This window comes from Eublepharis macularius, chromosome 5 (genome assembly GCF_028583425.1).
Source record: "Eublepharis macularius isolate TG4126 chromosome 5, MPM_Emac_v1.0, whole genome shotgun sequence".
Classification (NCBI taxonomy): Eukaryota; Metazoa; Chordata; class Lepidosauria; order Squamata; family Eublepharidae; genus Eublepharis; species Eublepharis macularius.
Genome location: NC_072794.1, coordinates 102,528,159 through 102,554,710, shown reverse-complemented (window position 1 = coordinate 102,554,710; position 26,552 = coordinate 102,528,159). Strand labels below are relative to the sequence as shown.

Here is a 26,552-nt window from a genome sequence, read left to right as displayed (position 1 = left end):
CTATAAAGGAATCAGTGGCTTGGACTGTCCTTTCCTGTATGAACTGGTCGACCTTAAGATCTGCTTCAGACCCTACTCATTCTGTCTTTGCCTCCATAAGCGAAGTGGGCGGTAATCCTCAAAACAATCCAAAAGCAAACACCATGTTACACATTTTAAGTTTTTAAAATTTTCAGAACTATAAATATACCACCATATGCATAAGCATTTTGAATTAATCTAAGAAAAATACTGTTTAAATAATATACAGAAATAATTAAACTTCTACCAATTTGAATTCAATTAAGTATTGTTTTCCTGGAAACAGCATAGTTAAATATGCTAAGATTTAAATGTATTTTTACAAAATCCGTAAAAAGGTTTCCTACTGTCTGAGAAATTAGCTCCGTTCACCCAGCCATCTGTCAACCTGGCCAATTTGGTCAGTATAGTTAGCTTTGCTTTTCCCCAGACATTCCTCCCCCCACTTTTATTTATTATTTTTCTACCTTTTCCCAATTCTGTTCGAATAACATTTTCGCTGCCATTAAAAGATCTTATTTATTTACTTCATTTATATTCTATTTTTCTCCCCACTGGGGACCCAAGGTGGTTTATTACATTCTCGTTTCTTCCATTTCATCCCCCTGTGAAGTCGGGTTGGCTGAGAGTGTCTAACTGGCCCAGTCACCCTGCAAATCTCCACGGTACAGTTGAGATGTGAACCTGTTCTTCCAGATCCTGGTTCAACGCTCTAGCCACTACACCACATGGCTCTCTAGAAAAGAAGAAGCATTACTTTGAAATCTGAATTTTCAGGAAATAGCTCCATCAGGGGATTAAGGGATCATGTTAGCAGGAATTTTTCTGAAGTTGTACAGGAACTTCTGGTTGCTAGTAAGACTGAAGAAGGAACTTTATTACTGCAAATAGCGTCTGACCACAGTGATGCCACCAATACATTTAGAAAATTATTTATTTATTTTCTATTTATATTCCGCTCTCACCACACCAGCAGACTCAGGGTGGATTACAAACATATACAAGTTAAAATACATAAGACAATTAATACAAGTTAAAAACCACAAAAACATCCAAAATTACACATTTTAAAATACATATAAACATGAACATAGCAGCACAAAATAGTAAATTTTCAGTTGATTGTAGGGAGTAGATTTCAATGTTACTGAGTATTTGCTGGTGCATAGAATTAATTCAGTATTTTATAATGGAAAAAATAAAGATTATTTCATTAACTATAAAGAGATTGGCAGCACAATCCTGGGTGAGAGGAAACGGTGAAATTCCACAGGGAGCCAACTAGTTGCTATGCCAGTGTACTATTACAACAACAGCAGCAGCAGTTAACAACGTCAGTGTTGTTATTATCCCCACAATACAGCTGGGGAACTGGGGCTGAGAGGAGTGGCTTACCCAAGGCCACCTGCAGAGTTCATGGCAGTAGTGGGAGTCAAACCAGTAGAGTGCTGGCTCAGAACACAGCTACTTAACAATATGTTATAGCAGCTCTCCCAGATGTGCTAGTGAAAGACCCAGGCAACACTGCATCCTAGCTGGGCATCCAGCTCTAAAATTCCACTAATATATCACAACTGTAATTTGGCTGGCTTGCAAATTTAGAGTTTACACATTGAGCATGCTCAATGAAAATATTCTCAGTAAAGTTTGAGCCTCAAATAGATGAAAATGTTTCCTCCAAAAAACTATACAATTGTTCCCCTGCTCCTTCCTTAACCCCTCTTAGTTTCATATTTTTCCTTCAATGGACTCAACTGAATTGTATTATCTGCTGGAGATTTCAGCTCTAGCACCTCTTGTTTGAGCTCTGCCTAACTTTTAAACTAAAACTGTTATTTATTTCATACATTTCTACCCCTCCATCTCCTAAGGAAGGTTCTGGAGATGCTCAGTTTCTAAAAACAGTACAACCAATATCAAGATAAAGGGCCGGGGGAGGTCAAGGTTGCCTGAAATCCTGGTCTGTGACCTTGAAGCCCTGGTTTAGGCGTCAACCCTGGCTAAGCGCTCAATACGTGCCATGTTCAGGAACATAGATGCAGAGGAGTTAGCCGTGTTAGTCTGTGGTAGCAAAATCAAAAAGAGTCCAGTAGCACCTTTAAGACTAACCAATTTTATTGTAGCATAAGCTTTCGAGAATCAAGTTCTCTTCGTCAGATGCATCTGACGAAGAGAACTTGATTCTCGAAAGCTTATGCTACAATAAAATTGGTTAGTCTTAAAGGTGCTACTGGACTCTTTTTGATGTTCAGGAACGACATTGTTGCTTCACATCACACTCGAGCCTTAGACTATTCTACATATTCAGAGGTGGAAATGAGGAGGTGAAGCGCTCTGAGGTGGTAGATTGGAATGCACCATTTTAGCCTGAAGGTCGGAGATGACATTTTTCAAAGTTGCCAAAGTGAAAACATGGCGGAGTATTCACAGGACAACACTTACAAGCAGTCTGTCTCTTCTACCACCTAATTTCGCTGCGCGGGCAGACCGGCCTTCAGAGTGGCCTCAAACGAAGCCCTGCAGCCTCACCGCCCGTTATAACGATCGCGATCGCGCCCGCCCGAGCCTTTCTGTCTGACCGTCGTTTCCTCAGTAACACTGCGGCCCCCTCACTGAGGCTGCGCGTGATGCTGTCGCCGCCAGGACCTTGCGTGTGGCGTCTAGCGCCCGGCTCCTGCGTGCCAGGGGCGTGTGGGGGTGCGCGGTGACGTCATGGTGCCTGGCCTCGCCCCCCATCGGAGCGCGGCGGCTGCAGTCTTGGCGGTCGCGGAGCCGGCGAGGAGGAACGGCGGTAGAAGGCAGCAGCGGCAGCTCTCTTGCCTCAGCGGCCTGTCCTTTGCGACTCCCCCACGATGTCCTCTGTGCCGGATGCGGCTGTCGGAGACGAGCTGAAGCAAGCGAAGGAGATGGAGGACGCCGAGAAATACTCCTTCATGTCCACCCTTAGCAAGGCGCCCAAGAAGGTGCGGGCCGGCCGGCGTCCTCGCCCGCTGTGTGGGACGGGATGGGGTGGGACGGGCCGAGACGGGCTCAGTATCTGAAGTGGGGCGAGGTGCAGGGGCTGAGTTGCCCCTGAAGTCATGCCTATGGCTGGTGAGCTTTTCTTCTTGGCCCCTTGGCATCGAGGTCGCTTGTGGCTGGGGACTGGCGCTCTGCACATGCCTCGGGGAACGCTGCGCATTTCTTATGCCCCAGCTCTGAGACCTGACACTTGAAGGCATATCCCGGGGCTTAAGCCTTGTGGACGTGACCCCTTGAGGTGGAGTTCGGGGGAAACGAACAGGAGTAAAAAGTTGCACGGAGGTGAAGCGTGGAAAGGCTCTGTAGCCAGCCGGGCATTTTGCTTTGCTGGCAGCGAGAGCGTTGAAAGGGAAGGCCCTTTGGGAAAGTGTTCCTTGGGAGGGCCGCCCCGGGCGGTGTTCTGCAACTGGCTGGCCTGGCGTTCTCCTTCCCCACCGCTCTGTAGTAGCGGTTGAGGGCACTGGTTGTATCTGGTCATGGTGCCTGAGCCCCATGCTGCTGGTGCTGAGCTATGATGGTAGGTCGTCATCCTTATTTGATAGCTAGGATCAGTGCGGGACCAGCATGCAGAGTTAGGTGATTTGTAGCACAGGCTGTCAGTCGGGGGCCCCCTCAGGAAAGAGTTACTTGGCTTTCCTGTCCACACTTTGCACCTTTTGGTTTGGGGCAGATGTAAAACTTCAGGAATTTTGATGGGAGTGAGATCAGAAAGAAAAGCACAACTGTACATTAGGAAAGACTGGAACATGAGCACTTTTCCTAGCTAATCTAAAATTACTTTAGTACTTGAACATAAAGCATGTTGTGCATAACACATGTGTGGTTGAGTATACTTATGAAAGTATAAATGCCTTAATATTCAGTAAGCATTCTAGATATGCCCAATGTAAGAGAGGGAGCAGCAAGCTGTTGCCCCCAGAGGTCCTCTCACATATCTTAGCGGGATTATTTCCCAGTTGTTTTGGCTTTACGACACCCTATTGTTGTCTGTTTGCATTTCATGACACTCCCATCCTCCTAAACAGAATAAACAATTTTGAAAATATATGTAATAAAAGAAAATATGATATCCCCCCCCCCCAATTATATCTAGTCATCAAATGATTCATAAGGCTAAGCTCTATTTTGGACTGTACTGTTCTAGAATATGAAACATATAGACTATTTATCCACATACTGATTGACTGTGTTACTAAACACATCCTTAGATTTTGCATTATAAATTAGTTTTCTCATTAGTACAGTTTTCCAGATTTTCTGATGCCATTTCTATCCCACCATATCTCCTTTGAGTGTGGTGACTGCATCATACAGAAAGTTTCCCATATGACTTTTCTAAACTGGAGCAGGTTGCAAGCAAGGAGATTATTCTGGCATGAGTTGTGTGGTTAGTTCAGAGATGGCTCTTCATTTGATTCATTAAAAAGGATGCGATCCCTTTTCAGTAACTCAGTCCTGTTATCTCACTTTCCCCCCAACATGATTAGGGAGGGCCTGGGGCTCAGTGTTAGAACATCTGCTCGGCTCTTGAGCTGTAGTATATATTTACTCTCTCAGAGCCAAACTTGATGTTATGGTGGCCGCAGGTCCAACCCATGGCCACTGCACCATTTTAGAAGAGAATTTAGCCATTTAAAAATTACCATGATGGTCTGATCTTGATCTTGTTCCCTCCCTCTGTGCCTTTTCAAGTGTTGAAACAGCCATGGAGGACTGTTTTAGCACTTACAAAGGTGATGGTGGTGGGGAACAAGATTGCATGGTGTCACCATGCCATGGGCTCAGTCATGGTCAGGCCCTTGCAGCATTTTTAAATAGCTAAATTCTTCTTTAAAATAGTGTTTGTGGCCATGGTGGACCAATGGCCTCTGTAATGTCAAGTTTGGCCCTCAGGTTATAGGAACAGTTGCCTGTCAGAGATTTGATTTGAAAGAAGACAGATTTTATTTTCCCTAGATTGACACCTGTTTAAACCAAAACTGTGCAGGACTTTTTAGGTGAACTGGTACACCTTGTTCCTTCCATCTCCTCTTTAATTTGAAGCAGAATTGGTTAGAACTTAAGTCAGGATTTCCTTGCTGCTAAGGCCCAGTTGAAGAACACTTCAAGTCATAATGGTCTCTGAGCATTAGCAAAAATGCTTCTTTGGTGGTAGAAAGTGCTGTCAAGTCATAGTTGACTTATGTTGACCCCTGCTGGGGTTTTCAAGGCAAGAGATTAACAGAAGTGGTTTGCCATTGCCTACCTCTGCAACCCTGGACTTTCTTAGAGGTCTCCAGTTACTAACCAAGACCAACTCTGCTTAGCTTTCAGGATCTAATGAGACTGGGTTTGCCTGGGCTATTCAGGCAAGGGCAACTGGTGGAATAACATTTAGCAGTTTTGCATAAAGCACTTTCTTCTTGGGACAAAGATCTACTGTACGTTCCTCAAATGCAGGCTCCCGAGTAGAGCACTTCACATCTCTCTCTGTCTCAAGAAAAACATGAAAAAACAAAGGTAAATAAAAAACAACACCCACCCACCCCGAACACGATATTCCTCTTTTGCCTTCAAAATGCTAATAGAGCTAAGGAAGCTGTTTTCAAATCATGAAAATGGAATAGAATAAAATGGACCCCCCCCCCTTTATGACCCAGTCACAAATTGAGGCTGCACAAGTTTGCAATTTGTATTTTATGGCCCACAATGCCCTTACAAATTTTTAACCTAAATTTTAATCTAAATTTCCTAGATTTTGGAATGGCTCGTTAATTGAAGAGAGCTAACTCAGCTTATCAATTTGGTGGTCTAGAAATGCTGCTGAGGAATCAGGGCTTTTGGCTGGCTGCCCAAGACAATTTCTAGTTGCTAGTATACACCAGGTTCTCTGTTAATGCCTTAATTGTGGCTATTGGGAAAATACTGTTTTTTAAGGAATATTTAAGCATCAAATTGTTTTGGATGTACACAAAGTAAGACTTCAACCACTGTTTTAAAAAAAAGAACTGAAATACATTCCTTCTTTTATGCCCTTATCTGGGATGGGAGGGGGATCAGATGAGGAAATGTATTTTGCAGGATATCTTGTAACATAGTTTGTCAAATTCCTCTGAACTTACTGGCTTCTTAGCCATTGAGCAGCTATCCAGTGCTTTGGTTTATGGAATACTGGAGGGCATCCTCCATAGAAAGTGGAGACTGAAATGACCAGGGCATATTTTGCTCTTGTACTTCATACAAAATTTAGGATTATTTTTCTCTGACATGTCCATGTATATTATTACATCTGTTTAGTTTAATTCCTGCACCTTTCCTTAATGTATATTTCTTGTCTCCCTGTGGGACCTTTCTTCTAATACTTGTAGGAGATTCATAGGTCTCCTCCTGGCTCATACTTCCATCATAGCCAACCTCTTTATAAAAGTTTAACCTTCTTTCCCCCCAAAACATGGCTGCCTGTTTTACAATGCTATGGTATTTAGCAAGAGGGAAAAATATTGGGGTGGTGGTGGTATGGAAGAGAAGAGTAACTCTTCTAAAAATGTGTAATTTTAAAAATAGATTGTACCTGGGTTTTTTAAAAAACGTGGAATTAAGTCTTTACATCAGAGAGCAGCGTCGTATACTCCTACACTATAGAATCTTCTTCAATGGCAATATGTAAAAATGTATGTAAGAGTTTTAATCCTGTTCTCTAACCATTACTTTTTCTGCCTTTCCAGCAAGTAATATATTCACTTCCATTAAGTTTTATTAGTTCTTGCATATTCTATTTTCTCCCCTACATTACATTTTGTAATGTTTCCATACACACATTCAGGATTGATTCCTGGCGGTGCACCTCCTCATTAGGTAAGCAAAGGAGTTCAGGATGAGGGTCGGTAAATAGATTTTTATTTATTTATTTATTTCATATTTGTATTCTGCCCTCCCTGTAAGCAGGCTCAGGGCAGATAACAACCTTCAAATCATTTTAAAACATTCCATATTAAAACATTAAAACATATTAAAATAGCAGTATTCTTTTGCCTGGTGGCAATAATACAACTTCTTTTGCCTGGTAGCAACTAATAACCAACGATACAGCAATACAACTGGATATAGCAGCACAGCAACAGCAGCTGAAAAACAAACAGTGGTGGGCAACTTTCACAGGGAGGGGCGTTGATGTTGCATCCTCCGGCCAGTAGAGGCCCAACCTAAGCTATGAGCCTGGCGGAACAACTCTGTCTTATTCCAAGTTTTTTTACGCATAGAAGTCTAAATAAGTGTAGATTTTTCTATGCACTAAGGTTGATAATAGCTTTTATTTGGTATTTAAAAAATACTGATAGGGAGGGGGTCATTCTGCATTTATTAAGCCTGGTCCTATGGAACAACCTGACAGGTTTCCCAAGAGTCTCATTATCGTTGTCCCAGTTGTTGATGAAGTGAAGATCAGTATAAATATTATAGTTTGCATAACTGCTGTTTTTACATCCCGATAAAACAATGGGAAATTAGTTGTGGTAGATATGAACTCTTGTAAAGCTGTACTTGGGAGGCAAAAAATAGCTGTGGATTTTAAAACTTGCTCACAAATGAAAGAGTGATGTGCATTTTGAAATGAGTTTTAGTGCTTCCTTTGTTCTCTGTGGTGGGATCCAGTCTTTTTAGACCTTCTCTCTCAGTTTCTACTTTATTTTGAGTGTAGTTTGAGCTGCCTATGAGCATCTGAACTGTGCAGCAATATTCTATCATTCTGGTACTCCTGTTTGTGTATACCAAAATCTGTTCCTGTATAATCACTGGCTGAATCAAGAACTAAAATGTGACATGACAATATTGGATAAAGTGCTCAAAATACTGCCTTATTACTGAGGTTGCTTATATTGGCTTTGCTATACCGTCTACATATATAGCACACTTGTGTAACATGTCAAAGTATTCCCCCCGCCCCCGCACATGGGCCATTAATATGCCACTAATTATAGATAAAAATGTATGAACAAGAAGAATAGGAAAAACCCATGAGTAAGCAATTTATGTGAACTTGCCAAGGCTGCCATTGGATGAAATTTTCAAGGAGTTAGACTTGCATTCTTTGATCTGCAGATTTCTGCGGGACTTTGTAATGTGGTAAATATCTACCTGAGACATCGAATGTCACATGATAGAAGTACTAGTTTCCATTTGGTATTCACTAGTTCATAGTTTCCTAATGACGTTACCAGCACTGAACTTGCAATCTTTGACTGTCCTTTCCTTTGTAAATTGAGTTGTCATTGTGAATGACTTAAGTCAGAAATTGCTTTAAATGTTCTTGTACAGTTTGGTTGCTTTTTCCCTAGAGTGCAGTTCAGTGTGTTTTTCCAGAATGACAAAGCCATCCCTGAAGGTGGCATGATGGGAAACTACTTGAAGGAATAACATCACGAAGTTAACCTTTAATCATGCAACAAGCAACAGCCAAACAACCCGCTTTTAAATCCCATCAAAGTCTTTAAAAGGAGTCTTTCCTTTGGCCTAGTCAGAGTTCCTGAGGGTTCAGGGATTGCTTTGTCCTATCTTACCAAGCTAGTTGAACTCTATTTTATGCTCTGATCAATACTGTGGCCTTGGTAACAGCTTTACTGCCGCTGTAGAATCTGCTCCTTTCTGGTTTGTAACAGAAAATGATTTAGCTGGCTAAGGACAAGGTGTTCTGATAAATCAGACTGGAAGTATGGCAATACAAATTGAGAATCCTTGAGGTTAGGGAGGAGCTGAATGTGCTTGTACTTCTTGCAGGTGAGCTGCCTTCAACTAAACATCTGGTATCATTGTTTTCCTAACATTAGCAGTATATGTGGCAGTTTGACTCATGGATATCTGAACTAGAAAACAGCGTTCTGCTGTTAAAATTGGAGATAAGCTGAAATGCATGGCTCATGTCTTTAGGCATATTGGAGAAGAGCAAATCAGTGATAGTGCCCCTTTTCTCTTTTATTGAAAAATATCTTGTGTAACTTGAACCTGTGTGTTGCAGACGTTTTCACCTTCAGCTGTTCTTCTCACACTCAAAAGAATTCTGGTCAGAATTTTTCACATTCTTTTCTGGCCCCACAGGGTGAAGATTAATTTGAATTTAGGCAAGCTCCAAATAAGAGCATATTGCCAATTCTTATTAAAGTTGGATTGAGTGACTGTATACATAATAAAGCATGACCTTCTTTTCACTCAATCAAGCTAATTCTCTTGCGTTCTACTTCCTGCAGCTGTGTGGACTGAGGATTGCATTCTGTCATTCTTTTTGTTTTTTTAAAAATACCCTGTAACTTGTAAAGGAAAATCCAAATGTTTTATTTTGGAGCTTTAGGTTTCAGTTTTTTTTAAAAAAATAACAAATTTGTAGGAGAGCAGTTATCAGAATCCTCATTATTTATGCATAGAACTGATAGCCTTTAAATGACTCATTTCATGTAAGTAATGTTGATGGAATGATTTTGCTTATTGTCTTGTAGCTATGAAATTTGGACGCATATACAACTCAGATATTATTCTGCTGCTTTTTACCAATAATCAGATGGGTTGGTTTAGTTGGCACAAGCCACTGTTTCAATCTCTCCCTTACTCCTTGCTGAAGGCAATCAACTCATCTAGAGGCACTTGAAGTAGAAAGGAGCCACATAACATCTTCGCATTGTCACCAGTAGCTGTCGTCCCTTCCACTCTGCAGATTGAGTTAGTATGGAGGAAACAGACCTATTTACTCTTGCACAGTCTTCTGGCAAGGATAATAGCTGCTGTTGATAAAATGAAGCTTGAGTGCTGCTCTGCTCTTCAGGATTCATAGAAGGAACTGTTAAAACAATTCTCTCTCATATCCTTTGCCTGAGCCTCCCAACTCTTTTTGCCATCCTGTAATATCTGGACAAGAGAACCAATTGTTGTGTCTTGTGAGGCTTGGCTCAGGTGAACCTCCAGATTGACTTTTATGCTTCTAAAAGGGGAAGAATGGCATGATCCCCATGCCATTTTCCTGATCTGAAATGTCGCTACTCCCTAAAGTGGCATTATTTGCCACATCAAGAATGCTGCGCATGCACTGAATGCTCATTTATTTACTTCATTTATATCCCATCTTTCTCCCCAACGGGGACAAAAAGCAGCATATATCATTCTCTTTTCCTTCATTTTATTCTCACAACTATGCTGTTGCCCCATAGTGGTTAAGTGGTTGGAATGTGAATCAGCACTCTGCTGGTTCGAATCCTGCTACTGCCATGAGCTCAGCAGACAGCCTTGGATAAGCCACTCCTCTCAGGCCCAGCTCCCCAGCTGTATTGTGGGAATAATAACAACAGACTTTTGAGAGTAGGGCACTCATTTCTTACTGTTATTTTATTATTTATTGTCTGCCTTTCTCACTGAAATCCAAGGTGGATTACACAGTGCAAGTGAAATATTATTTATTATTTATTAATTTAATTTATAGCCTGCTCTCCCCTCAAGTGGGCTCAGAGTGGATTTACATCAGAAATTTAAAAACAATTTAAAACATTGGTAGCAACTGTAAAATACAGTGTTTAAACATAAACAAGGCAGCTCATTTTGCACCCTACATAGCACCTTGGGCCCACAGGGGTTTGAATGTGATAGCTGGTGGGAAGCCAGTGGAGTGACTGTAAAATTGGGAGTGGTATGTATACAACTGTCTAGCTCTTGAGAGTAAATGAGCTGCAGCATTCTGCACCAGCTGAAGTCTCCAAGTCAGCTTTGAGGGGGGACCTATGTGGAGGGTTTTACTGAAGTCTAGTCTCTTATGTTACTGTGGCATGAATCCAGGTGGCCAGATTGGTTGTGCCAAGGTAGGGAGCCATCTTCCAGGCTAGTCTGATTTGGGGGAAGGCCTTTTTTGCAACTGCATTTATTTGCTTGAATCTCTAGCAGTAATGTTGGGACAAGTATTAAGCCCTAGGCTCTTAAATGAGCCAGCCAAGCACAGTGTCATTCAAGATCTCTGCTTTTCCAACTGATATCACTTCCAGCTTGTCTGGGTTCAATTTCAATTTATTTGCTTTCATCCAGTTGACAACAGCTGTTTTAGTACCTCTACTGCATCACCAGGGGATTTGGATACCAAGATATAGAGCTGAGTATCATCTGCATATTGAGGGCCATTTTGGGCCAGAGAAACGGCACATGGGTAAAGCAGGAGCCCCTTCTCCTCTCTTACCATAGTCCCAACCCAAAACAGGCCCCTGCAGCATTTCTGAATCAAATTCCTATTGGCAACTTGCTGGTGTCCTGCTGCAAGTTCCCATGGTGTTCATGTGCTAGATATGATGTGTAGTTTTGCCATGAGAACAAGGTTTAAGAGATCTCTCTGGCCTCTTGAAGTTTGAAAAATACTATGAACTTCTAAAAATGGAGAATTTCTAGAAATTTTGAAATTGTAGAAGAATACCCTTTTAAAGAAAGAAATAGAATTTTAAAGAAAATTTGCTATAATTTATTAGATCTATATCCTGATCCATCCCATAGGTCATATATTTTTGATAATGCCAGCATCTCACAGGTTTCTTTCTCCAGTTGTAATCAGGGTCTGGAAAATCATAAATGCCTTCCAAGTTTTATTTTGAGTTTCATGGATTTCAAAAAACAAAAGGCACATGTGGACTGAGTAAGCTCAGTTTTTTTACATGTTAATTTGTTCCTTGAACATTTGTATTTACACACACATACATATACATACATGCAAATAATCATTAGCTTGAAACAGAATATAAGAGTTTGGGTCAGATGAAAAGGAAGAGAAGTCAGGGGCTGTTGTAGAAAGACCTTTGCAAAGGTATTGCTGTGTTGCTTTGTTACAGAAAACAAAGCAAGTCTTGTGGCATCTTATAAGACCAGCAACATTTATTTCACCATGAGCTTTCATGAGTCACAGTCCTCAGATGTGCAGAGGGAAGTCAAACTGGGAGTTCTACTTACAGAGAAGGAAGATAAGGAGTGGTTGAGAAAGAGGTTGGGTGTGAATGAGTCAAGTGTAAATTCTCTGTGTAGGTAACTAGAACAGGATTAGCAGTTACAAAGGAAGTTACAAGGTAGAAAGACCTTGCCACTGTGACCTACGAGTAATATATTGCTCTGATGATCTGAATACCTGAACACTATCTGTATGTTGTAATATTTGAAAGTAGCAGTAAACTAAAATTTACATTCCTCAAGTCCCTTTCTTTTTGATGTTATTTTCCTTATATATAAGTGCAAAATGGTTCACAATTGTTTTGGTATTCAGAGTGGAGAGAAAGAATATGCATTCAGTTTAAATCATATAGTGCAGAGGATTACATTTGCATTCAGGTGTGCATTTAGATACATACCCTCAACCACATTGTATCCAACTTGCCATTCATAACTTTTTTGCAGCTAGGCCTAAACCCAGTCTAAAATCTTACAGCTGTTTGTAAACATTAAAAATGACAAGACAGAAGTTGTTTAGGCATGCTGGTGAGTTCCTTGTCACCTCAATCCTACTACGCAGCAGCAATAAAATGGAGGAATAATGGTAGAAAAGCTCTTTTGTACATCTGTGTGTCTTAACTTTCTCAGCAAAAATTAGTCCTCAAATTCAGTGCAGTGTTGTTTGAAAACAGTTTTCCCAGCATCTTTCTGAAATGGTTGCTTGTTTAATAATCCAATCAGCGGTTGTTGCCTTGCTGCCATCAAAAATATTAGTCTTTGATTTAAGGGTTGCAACATTGTGAATTGTCTGCAACACTTTAAGAAATGCTGATTTGAGAAGTTTTAATAATGAAGAAATACATCATACAAGATTTTTCCACGTTAGGCCCGGGAGAAACAGCCTCCACTTCTCCCTTTTGGGCAATTATATTTCTATCATGGCTATAAGCATTCCTTAATGACAGCAGAGAGCTAGATAGGAGATGGGACATGTGATTCATACCCCTCAGCATTTGCTGAAGGAGGACATGTTGCCCGTGTGAAAACCTAGTTGTTTTTATTGACTTTTAAAAAAAATTACTATCCAGTACCAGGCTAAATTCAAGGTACTGGCCATCATATGCAAAGCCCTTCATAGCCTTGACCCCTCATACCTGCAATTCTGCCTCTCCCTCATGCTCCATCTTCACTCATCTGGGCAGGGCATTCCAGAGGTGCCACCCTGTACATGGGAAAAATCAACAACTGCTTATACACATGCATTCTCCATTGTTACCCACACCTTATGGAATGGCTACCTGATGAAGTCAGGAAGGCTCCCCCTCTCCTGGCTTTGCCCAAACTGTGGAAAACTTAATCATACAGGAGGGCTTTTTACACAGATAATGGGGGTCTCCTGTAATAAAATGATTCAGAAAGATGCTTTGGTAAAGGGACAGGGACTTTTGACTATATTACTGTATACTGTTGCTCTAAGTATACAGTAATTTCCGTATCATTTTTGCATCATTTAACGTCTTACGTTAATACTTATGCTTTGTTTCAGCTTGGTTTCAAATTTCTGCTTAGTTTCAGATTTCTGCAATCCAGATCCCATTGCATTGCTTATTGGATGTCTCATGCTGTTGATTGCATTGATTTACACTTTGGAATCTGCCTTGACTCTCAGTACCAAACTAGAAGAGACGCTTGACAAGTGGAGAACACGCATCAGTTTCCCCCTTCTCCCTGGCAGAGGTTCTTTCTCTAGGCGTCTCATCTAGTCTGCTTGGCCCCTTCTTGCTGCTGCTAGTGTGCTCGGCTCCCGAGTGCATTTAGGAGAGCAAGGGGAGTGTGCTACATTTCCTGTGGAAACTTGCAGGACACTGATGCATGTCGTCCACATGTCAGGCATCTCTGCTAGTTTGGCTCAGAGTGCGAAAGGTAGATTGAAACCAGCTTGTCAGTATCCTGTCCTAATACAACAGCAATTTAACTGTATTGAACGAAGACTAAATGAAGCACCAGAATTCGCTGCTCCCATGGCAACTTACTACTTTACCATCTGGTAACTCTCCTGGTAACCATACACAGAGCACAAATCACCAGGCAGCAGCACCATAACTGCATTGCTACCAATATACCTTATTCCCTCCCTTCAGTCTTGGTCGGTCAAGGTTATAAGGATAGGGAAGAGCAGTCTTCATTTCAGATGCCCTTATATCTGGTATTGTTGTCCTTTGGAGTAGAAGTTCTGCAAGAGGAAGTAGCAGATTTAAGTCCTGCTTGTGAGGCTGATGCCATTCTCCCCTTTCCCAATAACACTTGTCCACAGTTGATGCACATGGATCATTATCACATTAAAATATAAATAGTTTTGCAATATATGTCCTTCAGGGACATAAGAGGGACCAGTCATGATTTGGTGGTGGGGGTGGGGAGCTGTGAGAGCAAGGTTTTGTCAAAACAAGCTCTGGGTGGTTTAGCTTTTGTTTTCAAGTGAACCAAAATCAGAGGCATGTGCAGTGTTGCATCAGCACAAATTGGTTAATGTTCCATTCTAACCCTCTGATTTGGTGGTTAGTGGAGAACAGTATGGTCCTACAAGTTTCACTTGTGTGCTGTTTATTTTTTTACTTTGCAACTGTGTTCTCATAGGAATAATTGACAATAAGTAGAAAGAGGCTTCCATTCCACTTGTGTTTGCTACCTTCACGCGTTACTTCTCTGCTGGACTTGGTACTCTTATAAGATTTTATAATAGTAGTATTGCAGGGATATCATTGTTCCTGGTGTATACATTGATTCTTTTATCTTACCATGTTTTGTCAGACTGGTTTTGTGGCTTTTTGAAATGCTTAAAGTAGTATATGAGAAGAGCCAAAGCAATCACCAGTGGGCAGTACAATTATAATAGATATATCAGAGGCACTGATTAGATAGTGCCTGTGACATTACTTAACATATGCAAATCCACTGTTATCATGTAGCTCTAAAAGAATGAGTACAAGGATACCTGTTCCCAAGACAGCAAAACTCTATTTTAAGAATGTTTTATTCATCTTAAAATCCATTTTTCTTATTTTTTCTCTTCCTTCAGGACATTACTTCCTTTTAAAACTTCTTTTTAAAAGTTTTCATTAGCAAGTTTTTTTAAAACTGGAAGCTGCTCATTCTGTCCATTGATGCAGAGAAGTTAGCCGTGTTAGTCTGTGGTAGCAAAATCAAAAAGAGTCCAGTAGCACCTTTAAGACTAACCAATTTTATTTTAGCATAAGCTTTCGAGAATCAAGTTCTCTTCGTCAGATGCCTGATACAGATGCCTCTGTATCAGGCATCTGACGAAGAGAACTTGATTCTCGAAAGCTTATGCTAAAATAAAATTGGTTAGTCTTAAAGGTGCTACTGGACTCTTTTTGATTCTGTCCATTGAGTTACACAGCTTTGTAGACTAGTATGGGATGGTGCAAGCAGCTACAGTTATGAATTAGGGGAAGACATTTTCTTCTTACAGCTAGACCCCTCCACAACTGCCCTGTCCCAACTTACCACAATTATCTCATTAGTATGAGACATAGTATGCTACAGCTGATGAGTAAGGGACAGGGCCATAGTAACAGTAAGGATAGTCCCACCCTTTGTTCTATCAAAATTATCATTGATATGTAGGATATGCATGTATCCTTAAAGGAAATATTATCAAACTAATCTGACAATTGCCTTTATTTTGAATTTAGGGACTAAAAGTCTTCAGTTGTTGTCTGATTTGTGGGAATTTAGTACACTTGAATGGGTGATACATAACAGAACTGATGATTATCTATATTTTATTAAACTCAACTTGTTTCCAAAAATAAGTGAATTAAAACAATTGCCTTTCAAGAGACTCTGAACTTACAAACGCTACAGGAATTGGCTGGTTACAAGAAAATACGTCTAACTCTAGGAGGAAGTCATGCTGGGAAAATGATCGTTTCTGTTAGTGGTGGTCATAGGGATTCAGATTAAATTGTCTTGGCCTTTTAGTTGGTAGTGGTGTTAAGTACCCCTATATACTATCTATGTTTCATGTTGTCTAATGTCAGTCCTAGAATTGATTATGTTCTATTTGCGCTGCTGTAGCACAATGGTTAAGTGGTTCGGCTGTGAATCAGCACTGTACTGGTTCAAATCCCACTACTGCCATGAGCTCAGTAGGTGGTCTTGGGTAGGCCACTCCTCTGAGCCCCAGCTCCCCAGCTGTATTGTGGGGATATTAATAACATTAACTTGTTCACCACTCTGGGTGAGGCACTTAATCTGTCTAGAAGAGTGGTATATAAGCACAGTTGTTATTATTATTATTTCAACAATTAGGCTGAGTTAGGCTGAGACAGAGTGACAACCGGAGAGCTTCACAGCAGAGTCAGAATTTAAATCTGGGTCTGCAGGTTCAAATCAAGCAGTTGATTTTCCAAGTTTAAGGCACTGTCTAGTTTCAGAATCAATTTTTATTGTGCTATACTTCGTTTGTGACTGTATAAGATAGTTGCAGAATTCTCTGAACTCTTTTCATAAACATTCCCTAAATAACTTTGAATTTGCCAGTTGCATTGCTACCATTTCTCATCTAAAAACTTAACATTAAGAATTTTTGGAAGTCAAATGCAGTAGTTCTCAGGTCAACCAAATGAAGTGATTGCTTGCTGGATAACTTTTTGACTGTAGCTTCTGAATCTGAACATTATACTCTCCCCTCCATTTATTTTGAGGGGGAAATGAAATTTTTAACAAAATTATTTCATAGGTTTAGAAACTGCCCCTTTTTATTTGGGTAACCAAAGTAGTATGCATGTAACTTTAGATCTGAAATGTTTCTCATATATTGCAGTGTGTAGTATATTTATTTTATTTATTTATTTAATTTAAAGTTCGCCTTTCTCACTGAGACTCAAGGCGGATTACATAATGTGAGATTAGTACAATCAGCATCAAAGACATGTTGTAGATCATTGGCAAATATCATATAAATCTCCTTACATCAGCATTTACTTGTTTCCTAGATATTCCTGAGGGAACTGCCCATTCCATTTATGGAAGCCTTGTGTTAGAAAAAATACAAAGCAATGAATGACAATAACAAGTCATACTTGGCCATGTTGCAGTATTTAATTTCTGTGGAAGCAATATGAAAATTACTAACCTCTCAGTACAAATGAACTCCTTTTAGGAACAGGTCTGACTTCCAGATTGCACACTGGGCAATAACAGAAAGTACCTATCCTGCTTAGTAATTCAGGGCTGCACTTAGGTTGGCTGTTGTGCCTGATGTTTCTCAGAGAAATGGCAGAAGGCCTTTGCTATGGTCAGTTCTTGGTGCTGATGCAGGCTCCATACTGAAGAGATGAGGCTAAAAGACAAAGACTGTCCTTTGTTGTCATTTGGACAGCCTGGCCATTTAACTTATAGGGAAATTTCCTGGTGGGCCACTGCCCAAGAGGACTTCTCATGGCCAGGAAGAAACCTAACCAAGCTCTAACCACTCTGCCAGAGCCTTGGGGGCCACCTGACCCAGATCATTCGAAAATGATAGCTAGTGTCAGTTCACCAGTTGTCTTTTCCCACACTGCTGCCTATTTCCAGGAGAGAGCAATTGGTCAGCTGCTATCTGCTGTTTGCATCGCTGAGCTGAATGACTCTTGCAGAACTGACACGTAGCATCACAGAGGGCATTCATCTTGGCTTGCTTCAGAGCAACTTTCCCTTCCTAGTTTGCTCCTGGCTTTAAAACTTTTCAACATTTCAGGCAGATGCTGTTGGGATTGTCAGGTCTTGCCAGGCACTTCCTCAAACACTTCATTGCATCACTTCGGTCTATCAAGAAGCTGTAACAATGGAAATTGCCTGGAATGCCTAAAGGTAGTAAAGCAGGATCAATTATAGGTCAGTGTCTCCACACACACACACCCCTCCAGTAGGAAGGAGAGGCCTTTAGCAGTTTTGGCACACATCACCTGGGAAGAAGGGAGGGGGAGGAAAGAGCTCAGCTCAGTCTCTGTGTTAAGTCCAAGGTCAGGTTCTCAGGCTTTGGCAGGGACTTGTAACCAAAACACCTTGCCTGGAAGACAAGCAGTTAGTAATAAAGCAACAGGCCTCTGGTTCCTCTCTACACGGACTCAGAGGCACTCTAGCACACCACTACATCACAATACACCGGAAGCATGGCAGATATGCTGAAGGCACATCTGATAGGGATGCTCTTACATACCACCATGTACCATAAACCTCCCTTCATAGGTCTGGGGGCTTCCCAGGCAGTAACGGGTCGTCACAACACACCACCTGTCTAACCTCCAATTTCCAGGCAGAGAACCCTGACCCAAATCCATATAGGGTCCCCTCTCCCCTTCAAGAGGCTCTACCAGATAGACGGACAGTTCTCTATATTTACTTCCCCTCACCCTGCTACTGCCCAGGATTGTTGAGGAAAGGGAACTTAGAGTTAACTTTCCCTTATATATTATGCCACCATATACTTAAATTTGGCCCATTCGTCGTGACCAGATTGTTTCAGCTTCATACGTTTGTTTTATTTCCCTGCACTGCTTGTGCTGTGGTGGTGGTGATTGCTGCCAAACAACTTTTAAAAAAATCTGCACAGCCAATCAGAAGTCCTGTGAGACAAAAGCCCACTAGGCCCCACCACATTCTAAAAGCACTTGATGGACACAGTGTTGGAGTATAGATCTTTAGTACAATTCTGTTTCCCCTTTAAAGGCATTCCCATCAGATGTCTGAAAGTCAAAATCAGCCCAACATTCTTTGCAAGCTTCAGAGACAAACATAAGTTGGGCTGAAGTGGGAAGGTGCAAATTTGATCTTGCATTTGCTGAATTTATTTAAAATCATATCTACATTTTACATAAATTGGAACAATCCTAATTCCATTCCATAATCATGTGGCTTTTTCAGACTATATAGGATAAAAAAATAAGATTACAAAAATGGGTTGTAACTTTCTGACACAGACCTCAAACACAAGTTAACAAGTTTTTAGTTTTTTACATCACCTTTCTGCCACATTTTTGGGTTACTTATGTGAACGTTTCAGAATCAGAATAATTAACTCCTGATTTTATATGGATAAAAACTTAAATTCACTCCTACTTATAAAGTATTTTTTCCCTCAAGGGTATTTTTAAGGTAAGCTTTTCCCTTCATTAAAGCCACTGCTGTTTTATTCTCCCAATTCATAAGACTTAATTGTCTTGCTTTTTCAGCAAATAGTTGCAATTTGCTGCTTTTTATAGATGTTTATTCTCCTTCAGGATCTAGTTTATTCTAGTCTCATTCTAAGCAAAGGGGTTGGTCTCTCCAATTTATTTGATAAAAACCATATGTGCAGGACAAATAAGTCAAAGAAGCTACATGCAGAGTTCAGATGTTGTTACATTTGTTCTATCAAAAGCAATTTAATGAGCTGAAATGAGTTCAGTAATCTCAGGTATGAAGAAAATCAGTTCTATGTTGTGTAGTGATTTACATCCCACACAGTTTTCATCAGTTCTCTGTTTCTGAAAGAATTTGAAGGCCTGCTTGGATGTTATATTTTTTCTCTCACTTCCATGCTCTTATCTCCAGGAACAGGTAGGTAGGTAGGTAGGAGACCTTGAACTTACTCCCCCTTCCCCGGTTCTCCATCCATAACTTATACTGGGTTTTGAATTACTGTGTGTATGGCCCTGTGGTGACAGCCAGGGTAGTAAAAAGCTGCTAGCAGACTCATTAGCATTCCTCAGTGAGGAGGAGAGACTGTTTCATATTGATGAGGACTGTAATGTGAACTCCACCAAGTGGAAGGGGTTGTGGGGGGAATGTTATTTATGATGAGTCCATATTGCTGTTCTTTGTATCTTGCTTTTAGTTTGTATGTATGAATTTGATGGACACTGTGCTCAGGAAGTTGTGCACATCTGGGGATGGAGTTGAATCTCTGTCTTCTGTAAAGGGCAGGGAAACTAATGGTAGGAACTGGCCAGTTCAATAAGGGAAGGAGTTTAGACAATTACATGCTATTCCCCTTTGGGGGCCCTTTTTTTTTACAAACATTACTACTTTGATTACCATATCAACATCACGTCTTCAGGACTGGTGCTGAATGCTAGGTCCATCCATAATGAAGTAACTGCTGCATAAATCAGTTCCTGTTTGTGGGGGGTTGGTTCTGTTTGCATCACTAAAACCTAACGATGAGATGAGCAGAGTGAACTTATCCCACTTATGTCCAGCTTGGTTCTCAGTGACCCAGGTTCAGTGATCAGAAGGAAGAATTCCTGTGATCGTCGTCGTCCTTCTGTGCAGCCCCACATTGGGACTGCGCAGGCGCAGGCCAGCCGCGGAGAAGATTCTTTTAGCTTCTAGAAATGTGACGGGGACGTTCGGGCCCACCGCGCATGCGCGCCGGTGTTCCCGCCAATTTCGAAGTACAAGTACCCGAACGTCCCCGGCATTCCCTCAGTTCCTTTTTCGCCGCCGTTCGAAAAGGTTCTTCAGCTGTCGCTTGTGTCTTCCGACTTTCTTCTAGCTGTGAGTTGCCGTTTCCTTCTGACTGGGAAACGCCTCCACTATGTCCCATTCCGCTTTATTTAAAAAATGCCAACAGTGTGGCACTAAAATGACCCACTCTGATGGTCATGACCTCTGCCTCATCTGTTTGGGCGAGGGGCACGTCGTGGAGCGCTGTAAGTTTTGCATGGCCTTCACTCCGAAAGCGCGGAACGACCGCAAGGCCAGGCTCCGGGCCTTTCTTTGGGACGCCAACCTTCTACCGCCCAAAGCCTCTGGGTCGTCCGGGAGCAAGCCCAGCTCTGTCGCCCCCTCGCCGGCTCCTCATCACTCGTCGGAACCGCTCATCTCGGCTCCGACGGAGGCGTCCGCTCCGGACGGTTCGATCGCCTCCGGTTCCGTGAGTGCTCCGTCCAGTCGAAAGGCGAAGAAACGTGCTTCTTCGAAGCCTTCTTCGAAGCCTGTGGCCACCGAGGCTTCTTCGGAGCCCCCGCCGAAGAAGGCAAAGGCCAAGTCAAAGACCAAGCGCCGTGCTCTGTCGCCGGCCCCGGCCTCGTTGGCTGGTTCCTCTCCTGGACCGGCCCCTCCTCCTGAGGACGTCCGGAGTCTCCTCCATACCCCGTCGCCTCCTCACACACCTCCTCCGGTGATTCCCGACGACTGCGAGTCGATCCGTGGATTTTCGGACGCGTTCCAGGAGTTTGAGCGCTCTCTGCCGTGTGCTCCGGTTCCGGCGGAGGTCTCCGTTCCATCGCAGCCAGTCTTCTCGGTTCCAGCGCCGTTTCACCGGTCCGTTCCGTTGCCTGCTGCTCTGCCTCCTTGGCAGCCTGTCCCGGGCCTAGGGAACGTGGCCTCCTGGCAGGATTTTGTGGCTTGGATTCAGCAGTCCGCTCCCTTTCTGCCTGGTCCTTCGGTGCCCCTGGCCACGGTTCCGGCGCCCTCAACTCTGCCTCCAGCTCCGCCTGCCACTCAGCCGCGTCGCCATCTTTCGGCACCCCAGCCTTCTACCTCGGTTCCGGCTGACCGCCCGTCGGTTCCGACGCAGACCCCAGCAGCTTTCTCCGACTCCGAGGATGATGAGGGCTTGGCGTCTCCGTCTGAGTACTCGTCGGACGCGGCCTCTGACCCTTCCCCTGATGATGCTGTGGGGGAGCTCCGCTCATCGTCCCCTAATGACGATTACAGGGTGTTTGCAGAGCAGATGGTCCGAATGGCCGCAGCACTGGAGCTCGACGTCGCCTCCACGACCTCCAAACCCAAGAGTAAGCTGTTGGAGCCGTTGTATTCGGGCTCTCCTGCCTCGGTGGCGTTTCCTCCTGTCGAGGATCTCGTCGACAATGCCCTGGCACTCTGGCAGACCCCTGCTTCTGTACCGCCTACGGCCAAGAAGGTTGAGAAATATTATCGCCTCAAACAGGAAGATTGCCCTTACCTCTTTGCCCATCCGAAGCCCTCTTCCATCGTGGCCGAGGAGGGTCAGGCTCGGTTCCGACGGGGCTCCTCTTCGGCTCCATCGGATCGGGAGGGGAGAAAGCTGGATGGAATTGGTCGGAAGGTGTATTCTTCGGCTTCCCTGGGGTTCCGGATCGCCCATTTCCAAGTAATAATGGGCTCTTACAATCTTTTCTTGTGGAAGCGTCTGTCGTCCTACCTCTCTGACCTCCCCGACGATCGCCGTCACTTGGTCAAGGCTCTCCAGGCTGAGGCTTTCCGTTTGTCGAAGCAACAGATGACGGCTGGCAAGGACACTGCCGACTCCGCGGCGCGTGCGATGGCATCCTCAGTGCTCTTGCATCGGCACGCCTGGCTTCGATCTACTGCCCTGCCCCCCGAGAAGAAGGCCAAGGTCGAGGATTTTCCGTTTGAAGGTCCTCAGCTCTTCTCAGAGAAAACGGATGAGTCCCTTTCTCTTATGAAGAAGAACCAGCAGACGGCCAAGTCGCTCGGGGTTGCGCCTTCGGTTCCGCAGACGGGTCCGAGATATCGGTACGGCAGGTTCCGGTCCTGTCAGTCCCCCTACCAGCAGTTCCACCAGCGCCAAGGACGGTTCCCCTCCGGTCAATCCTATGGCCACCGTTCCTACTCTGGCCAGCAGCGCCACTCTTCGAGACGCTCCGGCCGGTCCAAGGGACGACAGCAGCCTCCTTCGCCCAAGCCCTCGACTTCAGCGCAGAAGCCCACGGTCTTCTGACTAGACCAGGACGCTTCCCAGTTGGTCTCCAAGGACGCTGTTAATGTCCTGTTCTTGGACAGGCTACGGCCTTTCTTGCCCCGTTGGCGACTCATTACTACGGATACCTGGGTCCTCTCTGTTGTGGCCCGTGGTTATAAGTTGTCGTTTACCACTGCACCCCCTCTTTCGCACCCACCCCGTTGTGCTTCTTGTTGTAATGTTGTGTTACAAAATAATGTTTTGGAGTTGGTTGCCAAAGGTGCTGTCCGGGTGGTCAATGTCTCTACTTCCCCTTGGGGGTTTTACTCAAGATACTTTCTTGTGGATAAGAAAGATGGGGGGTCTCGTCCCATTTTGGACCTTCGGGCCCTTAATACCTACTTGAAGGTGGAGAAGTTTAGGATGCTTACCCTGTCGCGGGTGTTGGAACTCTTAGAGTCAGGCGTCTGGATGGCCATTTTGGATCTCAAAGACGCCTACTTCCACATTTCCATCTTTGAGGGCCACAGGAAATATCTCCGTTTTACCTGTGGAGGCGCTGTCTATGAGTACACGGCCTTGCCCTTTGGCCTGGCCTCGGCGCCCAGGGTGTTCACTAAATGTATGGCCACCGTGGTGGCACATCTACGGTCTAGTGGCTGTTTTGTTTATCCCTATTTGGATGATTGGCTCCTGGTGGGTCCCTCCTCTGACTCCCTCCGGGCCTCTATCGCCCTCACCTTGTCCGTCCTAGACGGTCTGGGGCTAGTGGTCAATTTGGGGAAGTCGGTCCTGTCCCCTGGTACGAGCATTAGATTCATTGGGGTCCACTTTGACTCTCTGCTGGGCCGGGCTTATCTACCCCCGGACCGCTTGAGCAGGCTGTCCTCCCTGGCCCGCCACTTCGTGCATAACCGGTTCCAAACTGCCCTCCTGATTCAAACGTTGTTAGGCCTTATGGCCTCCTCCACAGGGGTGGTGTGTTTTGCACGCCTGCGCATGAGGCCTCTACAAAATTGGTTTGTTCGGGTTTTCAACCCCCTCACTATGAGTCAACACCGTGGGTTTTCCGTCCCGAGGGTGATACAGCGGACATTGGTGTGGTGGACTGACCCTGAGAATTTGTCCAAGGGTTGTCCTTTTGGTCCCTTCCTGCCGGAGGTCACCGTCTTTACGGACGCTTCCAATCTAGGCTGGGGAGGGCGTTGTGGGCACCTGTCTGCTCAAGGTGTTTGGTCCTCCCTTGAAATGAGCATGCACATTAACCTGTTAGAGCTTAGAGCGATCTGTTACTCCCTTGCTTCTTTTGCAGATGTCATTCGGAACAAGCGGGTGCAGGTCCTATCGGACAATACCACGGCCTGTTACTATCTCAACAAGCAGGGAGGAACGGTCTCGCTCAAGCTCTGCAAGGAGGCGACTACACTCTGGACTTGGGCCATTGCCAACAACGTCCTGCCCAGGGCCATTCATATTGCGGGGGAGAACAACACAGCAGCAGACACGCTGAGCAGGGTGTTTTTGCCCCAGCACGAGTGGTCCCTCAACACGGTTTATCTCCACAAGGTTTTCCGCACATGGGGCACGCCTTTGGTCGACCTCTTTGCCACAGCCCACAACAGACAAGCCCCGCTGTTTTGCTCCCGGGCCGGGATTGGCCATCGTTCACTGGGGGATGCCTTCCAGATACCCTGGTCTCCCGGGCTCTTTTATGCCTTCCCGCCCTTCCCGCTCCTTCACAAGGTCCTCTCCAGGATCAGGGCCTTCCGAACCCATTGTATCCTGATTGCCCCTCGGTGGCCTCGCCAGGATTGGTTCCCCCTTTTACTTTCCCTGTCACAGGGGCGGTGTCTCCCGCTGCCACACGCCCCAGACCTGCTACTCAGGGACGGAGTGTGGCATCACGATGTGGCAGTGCTAAATCTGACTGCCTGGCTCCTCTGCGCCCCAGACTAGGCCTCTCTACTAGGGTGCTTAATGTGATTCTGAATGCCAGGAAGCCGTCTACCAGGTTGTCCTACCAGAGGAAGTGGTCACGTTTCTCTAGGTGGTTAGCCCCCAAAGGGGTTTCCCCTTTCACTTGCCCGCTGCCTGTCATTCTGGAGTACCTCCTGGACCTGTGCTCCCAGGGCCTGGCGTTCTCCAGTGTTAAGGTGCACATGGCTGCTATCTCTGCCTTCCATGAGCAGATTGATGGGAGGACTGTGTTTGCACATTGGCTGTCCAAACAGTTCCTGAAGGGCCTACTAAAGTCCTTTCCTCCTAGGGCCCATCCTATTCCTCAGTGGAGCCTGACCCTGGTGCTCTCCCGTCTGATGCTCTCCCCTTTTGAGCCCCTGTCTACCTGTCCCTTGCCTCTGCTCACACAGAAGGTGGCCTTTTTGGTTGCAGTCACTTCCTCCAGGCGGGTTGGGGAGTTGTCTGCTCTGAGGTGTGACCCCCCCTTCCTGCAATTTTTCCCCGGTACGGTCATGCTCCACACTAGTATGCAGTTCCTGCCCAAGGTGGTTTCAAAATTTCACCTGCGTCAAAAGGTGGTCCTTCCTTCCTTTTTTCCTACACCCTCTTCCCCAGAGGAACGTACTCTACACACATTGGATGTGAAACGTGCTTTATTCTTTTATTTACATCGCACCAAGTGTTTCAGGAAGTCTCCTGCCTTGTTTTTATGTTACTCTGGCCCTCGCAAGGGCTCGCCAGCTTCTGCCCAGTCCATTTCTCGCTGGATTGTGTCTGCAATTAAACTTTGTTATCAGCAAGCTGGAGTTGGGTGCCCGTTGTCGATTACTGCTCATTCTACTCGAGCACAAGCTGCCTCTGCTGCCTTCCTGCGAGGAGTGCCACTCCAAGACGTCTGCCAAGCTGCAACGTGGTCTACCACTGACACTTTCATTAAACATTATTCCATAGACGTGAATGCACGCCGTGAATCCGCTGTTGGCACGGCTGTTCTGCACTCTCTGTTCACATAGACACTCACACCCGCCCCCATTGGTGAGATGCTAGCTATTCTCCCAATGTGGGGCTGCACAGAAGGACGACGACGATAAACAGGGTTTCTCACCTGTAACTGTTGATCGTCGAGTCTCTTCTGTGCAGACACACATTCCCTCCCACCTGCCCCGCTGTGAGTGCTTGGTTTCTCCATTGTTTCTCAGGCGGCTCAGGTGAACTGAGGGAATGCCGGGGACGTTCGGGTACTTGTACTTCGAAATTGGCGGGAACACCGGCGCGCATGCGCGGTGGGCCCGAACGTCCCCGTCACATTTCTAGAAGCTAAAAGAATCTTCTCCGCGGCTGGCCTGCGCCTGCGCAGTCCCAATGTGTGTCTGCACAGAAGAGACTCGACGATCAACAGTTACAGGTGAGAAACCCTGTTTTTCCATCAGAATTCCATCCTTCTCTTTTTGTCATTGTCCCACTTGGAGTGTACATACCTAGTGTTTGGAACAGACTAGGGATTCTGCCAGCATAGTGCCAACCTCTCTACCTAACATACTTTTTAGCTGAACCATTGAGGATGGTATTGGATTTGCTATTTGGACGTACAGGGTTATTTTGCTGGGAAGACTTCATCTGTCCTGGCACATGCACTCTCATCCACTGTGGCTTGGGATTTCATCGCTGCTACAACTATGGGTCTGTGCACTAGATTCTAAACTTAAAGCATCTGATTTGATCAGGACGATAGTAGTCTGGTGTTGAGGGAACTGTCATGGAAATCACCTGGCAAAACCTAGGCTACATTTATGTATGTATGTTATTTATAGTTTGCCTTTTTCATTGAGACTAAAGGTGGATTAAACAGTGAAAGTCAATGTATTCAATGGCTGGGACATTCAATAAACAGTACAATAGGGTATGAATAAACAACACAATAGGGTATGGGTTGCAAAAATTTGAAAACCAGCAGAAATCTGATGCA

The 26,552-nt window shown here is 44.3% G+C and overlaps 1 protein-coding gene across 2 annotated transcripts in view; it reads left to right on the top strand.

Annotated features, from left to right (window-relative positions):
- Positions 1–2,776: 2,776 nt before the first annotated feature.
- The window catches only part of AHCYL1 (adenosylhomocysteinase like 1), a 72,380-nt gene continuing 48,604 nt past the window's right edge, over positions 2,777–26,552 (top strand). For both annotated transcript variants that reach the window (XM_054980164.1, XM_054980166.1), the window contains exon 1: positions 2,777–2,984. In XM_054980164.1, the coding sequence (XP_054836139.1) occupies positions 2,874–2,984 (111 nt within the window). In that variant the 5' untranslated portion in view covers positions 2,777–2,873. The remainder of the gene's footprint in view (positions 2,985–26,552) is intronic.